Source organism: Mus caroli, chromosome 4 (genome assembly GCF_900094665.2).
Source record: "Mus caroli chromosome 4, CAROLI_EIJ_v1.1, whole genome shotgun sequence".
Taxonomy (NCBI): domain Eukaryota; kingdom Metazoa; phylum Chordata; class Mammalia; order Rodentia; family Muridae; genus Mus; species Mus caroli.
Genome location: NC_034573.1, coordinates 15,444,753 through 15,457,620, shown reverse-complemented (window position 1 = coordinate 15,457,620; position 12,868 = coordinate 15,444,753). Strand labels below are relative to the sequence as shown.

At 39.5% G+C, this 12,868-nt stretch overlaps 1 protein-coding gene across 1 annotated transcript in view; it reads left to right on the top strand.

The window, feature by feature from the left end:
• Positions 1-12,180, top strand: part of Nkain3 (sodium/potassium transporting ATPase interacting 3) — a 617,618-nt gene extending 605,438 nt beyond the window's left edge. Inside the window, exon 6 of the mRNA XM_021159668.1 lies at positions 8,409-12,180. Coding sequence (XP_021015327.1) covers positions 8,409-8,422 — 14 coding nt within the window. The 3' untranslated portion in view covers positions 8,423-12,180. The remainder of the gene's footprint in view (positions 1-8,408) is intronic.
• The last annotated feature ends 688 nt before the right edge of the window (positions 12,181-12,868 follow it).

Here is a 12,868-nt window from a genome sequence, read left to right as displayed (position 1 = left end):
GGACATAATTACAGACACCAAGGAAGTCTAGAGAATAATACGGACATGCTTTAAAACCCTGCACTTCACCAAGTTAGACCATTAAAGGAATGGATAATTTTCTGGATACATAACACTTCACAAAGTACAATCAAGATCATATATGCAATTTAAACATGCCTATCGTCACTAATGAAATAGAAGCAGTCATTAAAAGTCTCCCAACTTAAAAGAAGCCCAAGGTTACATAATTTTACAGCAAAATTCTACCAGTCTTTTAAAGAAGACTTAATGCCATTTCTCCTCAAATTATTCCATTAAATAGAAACAAAAGTAACATGGCCTACTTTATTTTAATGAGGGCAGAATTACTTTGATATCCAAACAACATAAAGACTTAATAAAAAAATAAGAATAATAGCTGGGCGGTGGTGGCACACACCTTTAAATCCCAGCACTTGGGAGGCAGAGGAAGGCGGATTTCTGAGTTTAAGGCCAGTCTGGTCTACAGAGTGAGTTCCAGCACAGCCAGGACTACACAGAGAAACCCTATCTCGAAACAAACAAACAAACAAACAAACAAACTAACTAACTAACAAAGAATTATAGCTCAATTTCCCTTCTAATCATAGAAGCAAAAATACACAATAAAATACTAGCAAATCCAATCTAAAAACATCAAAAAAGGTCATCCATCATGATCAAGAAGCTTAATTCCAGAGACACAGGGATGGCTTAACATAGGTAAATCAATAAATGTAATCTACCACGTAAACAATTTGAAAGAAAAAAAACCATTATCATCTCATTCAATGTGTAAAATGTCATCAACAAATACAATACCCCTTCATGACAGAGTCTAGAGAGATTACAGATACAAGGCACATACATGAACATATTTTTTATGGCAGTTTACCAATTCCACTAAAATCATGAACAAAGCAAGCTTGCCCACTTTGCCCATAACTAGTCAATATAGTACCTCAAGTCTTAACTAAAACAATTGTACAATAAAGAAGATCATGGAAATACAAATTGGAAAGGAAGAAGTCAAAGTACCACTATTTGCAGATGATATGATGATATACATAAGGGGCCCTAAAAATTCTATCAGGGAACCCATACAGTTGAAAAACTTCAGCTAAATAAATGGCTGGATACAAAATTAACTCATAAGATCAAATATCTCAACATAAAACCTGATACACTGAACCTAATAGAAAAGAAAGTAGGGGATAGCCTTGAACTCATTGGCAAAGGAGAAGACTTTCTGAACAGAATATTTTATAGTGCAGGCACTAAGATCAACAGTTAATAAATGACACCTCATGAAACTGAAAAGCAGTAGCTGTTCTATATACAAATGAGAAATGGTTTGGGAAATAAATCAGAGAAAAACAAGCAAAGAACACTGTCATTCAGACAAAGAGAACCTACAGAATGGGAAAAGATTTTTACCAACTCCATATTCAATAGAGGGCTAATATCCAAAATATATAAAGAACTCGAAGAACTAGATATCAAGAAAACAAATAACCCAGCTAAAAATGGGTTACAGATCTAAACAAAAGAATTCTAGAGGAAACCCAAATGCCTCAGACGTACGTAAAGAAGTTCAACATCCTTAGTCACCAGGGAGATGTTAATCAAAACTACTTTGAGATTCCATCATACACCTGCTAGAATGACTAAGATCAACAAAACAAGTGACAACACTTCCTGGTGAGGATATGGAGTAAGAGGGACACTCCTCCATTGCTAGTGGGAGTGGAAATTTAAATAGCCTCTTTGGAAATCCATGTGGCAGTTTTTCAGCAAGATGGACTCAAAATCCAGTAATACCAGTTATGGGCATATACCCAAACAATACTTCATCCTACCACAAAACACTTGCTCAACCATGTCAATTGCTTAGAACAGCATACCAATTTCATAACCCAGAATTCGAAACCTAGATGTCCCTCAACAGAAGAATGGGTGAAAAAAATGAGGTACAGTTACACAACAGAGCATTACTCACCTGTCTCCTTTTAAAATGGCATTATGCAATTTGTAAGCAAAATAGATGGAACTAAAAGATTATCCTGAATGAGGTAACCCAGACCCAAAAAAGTATAGTGCATATTTGTTTATATGTAGATAGTAGCTGTAAAGTCAGTGATAAGCAAGTTGCCATCAAGAGAACCAGAGTGGCTAGGTACAGGGTAAGGGACTAGAGGGAACAGATCTAGTTAGAAAAGGGAAATAGAATAGATAGATAAGAGTTCAAAGGGCTTCAAAAGTAGGAGTACTGAGTTGGGAGAAAGAGAAGTCGTGAAAGGGAACAGGTGGGGTAGAAGAGATAGCTAAAATTAAGGGGTGTGTGAGGGGTAGTATATAAATGTAGTACAGTAAAAGCTTCCTAAAATATATGCATACATATAGGAAGGCAGTTTAAATGAAATTGCCAATAATGGGGGAGAGAGAGAGAGACAGAGAGACAGAGAGAGAGAGAACCAACTGAGTATCACTTGTCACCAAACAAACTGTACATTATGGGAATTGGGGTGCATTTACTTGAGTTGTTCTCCACAGAGACTCCTCAGAAATTCCCAAGCAACCCTGGCTGTTGCCAAGAATTTATGTTGTTTTCCACAAACTCACAGTGAGGCCCCATTACTGAAGACAACACCTATAGAACTCATTGAACATGGAGAGGTCAAATTTGTGCCTACACAGAGCCTTCACCCTACATTCTAGAGTCTTTGAAACAGGAAGATTCTGTACATGCTATTAAAGAATAAAGGGAAACGCCAAGCTAGCCACAAAACCCTTGATCTAAGTGGAGTAGCACCTGCAAGATATGTTAGTGCAATGGTGTCACAGAGCTGGTGGAATAACCAACAAATAGCTGATTTGACTTAAACCCCAATTCACAGGATGGAACCCATGTGTGATAAAATGACTTTTAATGACTTTCTGCTAGACTCACTGATGAGTGCCTCATTTGATGGTCATCAGAGAAGATTTAGTTGCAGCAGATGTAGAGACCCACAGCCAGATGTTATGCAGATAAAGGGAGACTTTGGAGTACTCAGTCCTAAATGGGATATCTCCATCAAATCTTACCCTTCAGATCTCTGGAAACACCACAAAAGAAGGGGCAGAAAGAATATAAGAGCCAGAGGGATGGAGAACACCAAGAAAACAAGGCCCTTTAAATCAACATGATCAGAACTCATATGAACTCACAGAGACTAAGGCAGTAGGTCCTCTTCACTTTTATTATGGCTTCCAGTTTGCTGTTTTTTTATAGGATTCGTGAGTGTGAAAAAGAGTGGGTCTTTGATTCGTGTGCCTTCTTAGGTTCCTTTCTTTTTGTTGGTTTGCCTTGTCCAACTTCAATGTGATAGTTTTTGTTTTATCTTATTATGTTTTCATTTATATTGATTGAAAGAAAGAAACAGAGAGAGAAAAGAAAGAAAGAAAGAAAGAAAGAAAGAAAGAAAGAAAGAAAGAAAGAAAGAAAGAAAGAAAGAAAGAAAGAAAGAAAGTGAAAGGAAAAAGAGAGGTAGAGAGAGAAAAGATAGACAGATAGAAGACAGGAAGGAAGAGAGGGAAGAAGACAGGGAGGGAGGGAGGGAGGGAGGGAGGNGGAGGAAGGAAGGAAGGAAGGAAGGAAGGAAGGAAGGAAGGAAGGAAGGAAGGAAGGAAGGAAGGAAGGAAGGAAGGAAGGAAATCTAGCAACTAGGGTAATGGTTAACAACTAAACTGTCATTTACCCGTTTGGAGAGGGGAAATAGGCTTTCTCCAATGAACTGAGGCTGAGTATATCTCATGTCTTATGTAAGGGCATGTCTCATGTTTAGAAGTAGTTGATCAGCATATAATATACTCCATAGCTTTTTGTGTGCTTTTATTTGGCCACAGTTTGGTAAATTGTTGTTGGTTTTGTTTGTTTGTTTGTTTGGTTGGTTGGTTATTGACTTTTTTTTTGAGGGGTTAATATTTTATGTTGTTTTCTTGATTGGGAGGGGTGTTGTATTGGGTTTTTATTTGTTTACTTAGGAAATAACTAAGGTTGGGTAGGTAGGGAGTGGGAGAGGATCAGGCAGGACAGAGGGCTTGGGGAGAATATGACTGAAATATATTTAAATTTAAAACTGTTTTAAATAAAAATATAATAATAAAGAAGAAAAACTTATAGTATCTGATTGTCAGCAACAGTAGCTTAAATAGAATAAAGATGACAAATGATAACTCTCCTTAATGTTGTTTGCATTTGTCCTCAACCAGTTTTCACAGCTTACCAAGCAAGATGTATAAAATACGCTAGCTCTGTCCTCTGTGGTACATAGCATACTCTTAACTAAGTTTTATTCCTAGTGATGGCTGTCTCACTCTTTCCATTGCTAATCATGGAGTCCCATTCATTGAGAACCACCATCTGCCCCTGGAAACAGAAAACAGTTTTAGAAACATTAGCCTTTGAGAACTATCTCAAGGGCACTACAACTGCAACACACTCAGTGCAGTCTTAGTTGTTCCAAAGGAGAGACAGGATTATCTGTACATATAACACAAGGATTGCTTCATCTCAGCTCCTTGCCATCTCTAGTTTGGGAACTCTTTTATTCTCACAGGCGTTAGTGACTTTCTGATTCATTGTGAGAAGGGGTTACACATTGTTATGACTACTGTAAGAGCATATGTTTAATATGTAGCCATTGTGTAAAATGCTGATTTTAGATGGAGATCAGTTTCATCATTATAATAGGCTATGTGCCCCGTCCATACATACACACACACACACACACACACACACACACACACACACACACACCAATGTGGACACTACAACTAAAGATCAATCAATTATCCACTTTTCTTTGGGGACTCTGCCATCCTTTATCTGACACTGTGACATGAAACCTCATTCTCTGCTCCTAGAACTTTGTAGAGCCCAATCTTTACCCAACTGAAGAGATGACCATGCTGCCACACATATAGGGCTATATCTTACTGTACAAATTCATTTCTGTTCACAGTCATTTTCAACTTCTCTATTTGTTGACACAGCATTTTAGGTCCGCTCATGTCCCACAACCATTCATCTTTTTAAAAATCAGTGTGTGTGTGTGTGTGTGTGTGTGTGGTTTCAGCCCAGCAAGGTCTCAACCATGCCTAGAATTCAGACTCTTGCCTCTTGGGTGCTACAATTAAAGGGGTGCACCACCACAACCCTCTCAAAGATCAGTTCTTTACAACTGTGTGTATGTGTGTGTGTGTGTGTGTGTGTGTGTGTGTGTGTGTGTAGTGTTGCACGTGCACTATGTCAGATATGTGGAGTTCAGAGACAGTTTGCAGAAATCTTCCTTTGCTTCTGCCATCTGTGTTTGAATTACATTAAAAACACTATTACACTATTCCAAGTCTTTGGAAAAACAATACTAGAAATAACATAAGCAAGGACAGAACTCTCTCTCTCTCTCTCTCTCTCTCTCTCTCTCTCTCTCTCTCTCTCACACACACACACACACACACACACACACACACACCAGACATAACACCAAGAAACTTAGAAAACAAGTAGAAAGAAAAATTATTGCAAGACTACCAGGAACACATTGAGTTAGCATCATTGTCTTGTCGTCTGCTTTTTCTCTGCCTTTGGAGGCTGGGTTAATCGAGCCATTAATAAACTTTATTCATGCACCTATTTAAAAGCAAGAAAGTGAGGAGAGTCATGAGTTTAAGGATCCAAAATCAATACCTAGACCTATTGCTCATTCATAGCTATTTCTGTGCCACATAAGAAATGCATGTATACCACCACCTACCAGATATGAACACCAACCAGATGCCCGTCTGTAAAGTCAAGCCTGACCTTGAACTACTCTATTTAGTAACATGAACCAAATCTTGATGTCCATAATTAAGTAAAAAGAATTTAATTATGAGGAAATTTTAATAATTAAAATAGATTGAGGAGACATAATAGTCTAATGTAATGTGGATTATCATTTAAACAAATCTACTATAATGACTATTTCTGGGTAATTGGAGCAATGCAGGTATGAAATGTATTAAATATTTTTAAGAACTGAGGTGGTGGAGTCTAAGTAAAAGTAAACAGACAAGCAGGCATATACTTATAGTCAGACAGGTAATCCTGGCCTCTACACACACTTTGTTGGGCCGGGTAATTTCTTGGATCAGGTCTGTTCCACTGTGAAACTGCTATCCAGTAGTATCCTTGGCTCCCATATACTAGATACAGTAAGGCTCCTGCTTTTATCTACTGCACTCAAACAAGCTTCTTCATTGAAACCAGCTTCATGTGTTCACAGAGACATGATCGTTAGAACCTGCACTCTTCCTGCTAACTTTAGACTGTATGAAGTCATAAATTTCTATTTTTATGATCACATCTCTTTATGTCCCCATGGAAATCACAGTTAAAATGCAGAGTGCAAGGATTAGACTTAGGAGCTTGCACTCAGACTCCAAAGAAACAAAAGCACAGAATAAATGCTGCAGCAAGACTCCAGATGGCCAGGGGCCTCCTAGGTTGTGCAGGAGGAAACACAATTTGTGGGGAGAAGAGAGACACAAGAAAGGGAAAAGTAAGAAGCCAGAGATTTTTTAAACTATTTCAAATTATGACTGAAAAGTGCATTCCAAGTCACTGAACTACACTAGTGGGAGAGAAATGTCTAGACAGTGAAAGTAGTGTGAAAGAGCTTTCCTGGTCAGATGCTTAGGATTATTGTATTAGTCAGGGTTCTCTAGAGTCACAGAACTTATAGGTAGTCTCTATATAGTAAAGGGATTTATTGATGACTTACAGTCTGCAGTGCAATTCCCAACAATGGTCAATAGCAGCTGTGAATGGAAAGCCAAGATGTTGCTCAGTCCCACACGGCAAGCAGGCGAAGGAGAGAGAGAGAGCCTTCCTTCTTCAAATGTCCTTATATATCTCCAGCAGAAGGTATAGCCCAGATTAAAGGTGCGTGCCACCACACCTTTAATCCCAGATAACCTTGAACTCAGGGATCTCCCTGTCTTAATCTTCTGGAATCCATAGCCACTATGCCTCAAGATCTCCATACCAAGATCCAGATCAGAAACTTCTATCTCCCAGCCTCCAGATTAGGGTCATGGTGAGCCTTCCAATTTTGGATTGTAGTCCATTCCAGATATAGTCAAGTTGACAACCAGGAATAGCCGCTACAATTATTTTGGGAGGGAAAAACTCATATGACTTCGAGGAGCAGCGTAGAAAGTGTCTTTAGTGGCCACGAACCGCACATAGGGAAGTATAGAGCTCACTTGAGTTCTTGTAGCAGGATGAGACAGGGCAAGCTAAGCACTAGTAGAAGTGTACAGAGGTTAGTTTCCCCTGGGTTGTCAAATGAGTGTTAAGGTTTAGACCAGCTAAGGCTTCGCAGGAGAGAGATGGAGAGAGCTAACACACTCTACCTGGCTATGCAGGTATGGTGCTGAAGCTGACTATGACTTTGAGCACAGACACATCGTTCAGACCTAAGCATTCCAAAGGCTACAAAAGAGGTTGTGGGAACACTCTGTTCAAAATGTGGAGACCGGAATGATTCACACAGGAGGGTTGTAGTGCTTTTGGGTTGGCCAGACAAGCAAACTTTACATTGGTGGTGGTGGGTAGGGGTGCTGCTGGAGACACAGAAGCAGGAACTGAAACAGGAGATATGAGGGTAAAGGATAGAGTGGGGAAGAAAAAAGAGTTGGTAGAGATGTTAAGAAACTGGCCTAGGCAGTAATTGAGCCTAGAAAGTCTTCAATCTTCAGTTGAGGCTAGCAGACTGAAGAACAGGGATGAGTCAATGCTACAAATGATCTGGCAGGAGAAACCCCTGGGACTCAGGAAACCTCACTGTGTGGTGAGGCTTTCGAATGATCCCACAATGTCCACCCACACTGTAGAGAAAGATAAACTTTACCTAGTCCATGGACTGAATGTTGATCCCATCTGAAAGACACTGCTAAGAAGAGGCTTTTTGCCCCTGGTGGTGGGGTGGTGGGATGTGTTGTTTTGTTTTGCTTTCTTTCTGTTTCCCCACCAAATATTTAGGCACAGTGACCAAGGCAAATGCATATGTAATGCTATACATCCCAGGATAGGATATTGGTGAGGGAGCCAGGTCCACGATTTTTCTTAGACCAAGACGGTATCATGAAGAGGCTACGGGAGTATGGCTAGTAAACTGGGGATATATAGTGCCTTCCCTCCCGAGACAATGAGTCCATCTCATCCCAAGAAGAGCTGAGCCTTTAGCCTTCCTAGCTCCCGGGTCCAACAGAAGCAGGCCCACCCTAAATTGCTTTGCATTTCAAAAGGCCTGGAGAAAGGGACAGGCTTTTCATTTATCAGCACTGGAGTTCTTTAAAGCAATTTATATTTTCTTTTTCAGGTCGAAATAAGTAATGACATTGACTCTGAAATGCAGCTCCTGAACTTGAGTTAGGGAACAAAGCACCATTGGCCTCTAGCTCCGGGGATCCTACAGCGTCACCTTCCTCCTAGACAGCAGGACTGCGCCCCCTGCCGACCAGACCAGCGAACACGGAGCTGCGAGGTCTTTGGTCTCAGCCTGTGTAACATTAGCGTTGTTTGCTAGATGCGTTCTGGGTGCTTGGGTGGGTTTGTTTTTTTGTTTTGTTTTGTTTTGTTTTTAAAGTCATCTTCTTATATGAGCACTTGTAAATTGTAAAAAAAAATGGTTTTAAATTGTTTTTAATTTAACTTGAGGCATGCAAAATGAAAAAAAAAATTCTATGAAAATCTTCTCCAAGTCGTTTCTAAGAGGATTGTCTGTGTTATTGAGCTGTGACATCCAGGTTACTGGCCCCTGAACCCTGCTAAGCTAATGGTTTTGTATACACAGACATTGCCTTTGGGCATCAGACACAAGCATAGACCTGTGGCAGACTGCAAAAAGACTGGATCTAACTATCCAACCTAGCACAGATCACTGTTTAAACAGCACCAGACACAGACAAAACATGGAGTCCTTTGTTCTGAATCTCTAAAGAGTGCACAATCTCTAAATAGTCCAATCTAAATTTGCAGATTCGTGTATCTCGTGTCCTTGCAATGTTCCGAGACACATACGTATGTGCATGTTTATATTATGACTGAGTACAAACCCAGAATGATGTGTGGAACCCTTCCCTAGGCAGGGAGTTGGCTGGCTGTGAGGTTCATATTTTCTGCTCTTAGTTTCACTCTCAACACTGATGTCAGACCTAAACATACAGCTCAAGGGCTGTGGGACAGAAATCACAGCCATAAATCTGTAGTCAGGAACTTTTAGGATATTCAAAGGGAGCATTCAAATGCTATAGATTTCTCTATAGAGATCTGTAACAGAAATATTTATGCCTGAGTTACATCAGTTTTTCTTTCTTTTTCCCCATTCATCCCAATAATTAAGAAAATTAAGTGGAAAATCTAATTTTCTAAGGGGGGCGAATAGGTCCATCTTGGAAAAAGTATTGCAATTCTGGAGCCTTTTAGATTCAAATGAAATATACATATGGTGAAATGCATAGATTTTTAAGGGTACAATGAGAAGTGCACAAACTTAATGAGCAGTGCTTCAACCAAAATACAGAACATGTCTGACCCTTTAGGAACCTTCCTTGGTCCCCTTTTCCATTGGTCTCCATGATGCCATTGATCCCCAACAAATACCACATTAGAAATTGCAGTGTGCTTGACTTAGTCTGCTGACGTAAACTGGTTTTGACCAAATACCCGGCCATTGTAACATGGCCAAGTAGGTGGATAAAATCCATGTTGATTCTCACTGCTAAGGTTTAACTGCATCGCTGATGAACTGTCTGCTCACCGTATAAGGCAGGTATTTGTCTCACTGCATTGTTTTCCTGTCTCTGCCTTAGTCCCATGTGAAAAGCCATTTTGGTCCTTTTGTACACACACGAAAATTAAGTCTTCCCTTCATCACAGTTCTGTCTGTCCACTGTTTGCTCCAGAGTCAGTCCAGTGCAGCTCACATATCTCTAAGGCATCCATAAACCACTGAAATTGGTACAAAGTTTTGTATGCTTGCGGAAGTCTCTCTGTTCCCTCTTCTCCCTCTTATATGCATAGATTTCATGAGTCTGCTATCAGAATTTAATGCAATCCCCTCTGCCCTAATGCCTGGAAGTTGATGTACTAGGTTGTATCTTGTCATTTAGCTGGTACTCCCACTGAGTTCTCTCCTAAAGAGTAAACCTAGATTCTAAATGACAGGGAGCTCTTGGAACCTGAAAGGTAGTGCCATCAAACTCCCATTTGAGGAGACCAGGGTTGTGGCAGGGTGTAGAAGAATAACACAAAGGCCAAGTCTTGGCACCAAGTCTTGGCACTCATGACCAACCTGGCTCCAAGCACAGCCTTCTTTTGAATGAATGACTTACTCTTCCTTGGAGCAACCTGCTAAATTATGTGGCAATGCAAGATCTAGGATGGCATCAGCTTATTTATGGGAACTTCCAATCATGTGCCAGCAAAAGTTAGGCAGAAGGATAAAAGGATTAGAGAACTCTCGGACATGAAGTGGCTTGAGCATGGAGCAGTCTACATCAGAGAAAAACTATATGAGTATGTTCTCCAATGATCTTAGCCTCCTTTTCACCACCATAGAAAGGGTGAGGGTGTGTCCCTGAAACAAAAACATGTCTTCATGCATCTCTAAACTTTGAATGTGGTTGGTTCACCTTTTTTTAGAAGATAACATGACATCTTGTTCTAGCAATATATTGATGCATTTTCTTATCCCTTTGGTAAAACAAGCCTCACTGTTCCCATAAGCCCAAATAACAGAGGCAGCTATCTTTTAGTAGCTCAACCTGACAGGATATAGCAAGATGACTGGCCACCTGTTTCATCCAATGAATAGCCCTTTTCTGATAAGTGAAATTTGTCTATGTTAGAATCAACTAAAATGTGTGTTGTGCAGGTGAGAAAAAAATATCATGACCGCTAAATGGAGGGGCAAATAAAAACCAAAATTGCACTTTTTGTCTCTGAAAATTAGAATCTTGCCAAGATAAAACGGACTTTCATTTTTTTACTCCATTTTAAATTTTATGTTCCCAAAATAGTCTCACTATGGAAAACAGAGACTCTGAGTGTGTGGTTTTTAAAGTAAATACTTATCACTTGTGAGTCACTTTAATAAGGAATTCAGGAAAAAACTTTATAGGTTGATTAGAATTCAGGTGTTCTGACTTGACATTTTAGCCCAAAACAGTATCCACTTTCTTTCAAGAGTTGGATGAATAAAGTAGGAAAAAATACAAATAACTGATGTGTTATGGACTGGCCACAGGCAGCTCAGATAAAACCAAGCCCAAGACAGATATTTCTACACTAATGAGCTAACTCCAGAGTGGCTTAAGCCCCAAGCTGTGAGCAAAGCTACTGACCAATGAAATGTTACAAACTTGGAATTTTGGAAAAGGCCCTTCGACCTGGCTTCTCTACTCTCTCCATGGATACCCATTAGCAAGAGGAAATAAAAACTGGCTTCGGGTGTGGTCCTCGCTTCAGTGACTGTTGATCTTCTGACACCATTGTTGAGCTCACACATGCCCACTTGTCTTTTAAAGACTCGAAAATCTTACATTTCTGAGCTTACAAAACATATTTTCAATAAGCAACTGGTCTATAACATTTTGAAGTCAAGGAGTCTTTTAAAGTGTCCAGAAGTCAACTTTAAATATTTGTTATAAATAAGGCTACAAAATAAGAATATTTTATCCAAGAGCAAAAACAATGGAAAGCATTACTCCTTGTGTGACAAGTAATGTGCCACTCAGAAAGGAAGTTGGTACATTTTAAACATTAGGAAAATGTATTTATTAAGAAAGTGAAATCTGAAAAGTGTAAGACTAGAAAAATTCACATTTTTTTTTGTTTTTTTGTTTTGTGAGTGGTATCTCTTTTGCTCTTGAAGAGAGTTTAGAGAAAAGGCTCTTTCTTCATTATGGATAAATCTTCTTAAATCCTTGGATCTGCTCAGGGGATCAGCACCCACAAAGAATTAACCATGGCCTTTGAACTTGCATTCATATAAAGGGCATGGATCCTATTAAATGGTAAATGTTTTAAAAAATGAAATATTCAAAGGATCCAAATATGTGTGGGCTTGAACTTGAGAGATAAGTTAAAAGAATAAAGGAGTGGATGAAAGGGAACAGCAAAGAAGGAGCAGAGTGAGAAGTAGGCTGAAAGAATGGAAATGGAAAGTTACGCCATCTTTATTTGGATAATGCCAGTTTTGCTTCTTTGGTCAAATGGCTGTCGTTGTTTCACTGAGTAAAGACACTGAAGTGCATTTCCCTTCCTCTTTAGAGCTGGTAAGAAGTAGTGTGATGAAATAGATAATCTAGGTAGTTTTCCTCATAGTATCTGCCTTTATAAATAACCAGTCAGTCTACTTTAGAATTAAGTTGAACCTCAAATGACCATTACTGTCACCAACACTAACAACGAAATGACAACAGCTTAACGAAGAGAACGATTCCTCTTCATATTCTAAAGTTCTGGACAGCATCCGCAGGGATCAGCATGGGAGCTTCCTGGAGAGCTTGAGGTCTTGCTGCCTCATCTTGTGTGGCTATGGTCCTCAAACCATAACAACATTCACAATGACTGCTGAAGCATATGTCTGGTTGTTTAATTCCAGCCAGGGGGACTAAAGGGAATAAAGGAAAAAAGAATGGCATTTCTTTTGTTTGAGGACACATCTCAGAAGCTGACTTTTTAAAAAAAGATTTATTTATTTTATATGTAGGCACACTGTAGCTGACTTCAGACACCCCAGAAGAGGGCATCAGATCTCATAACAGATGGTTGTGA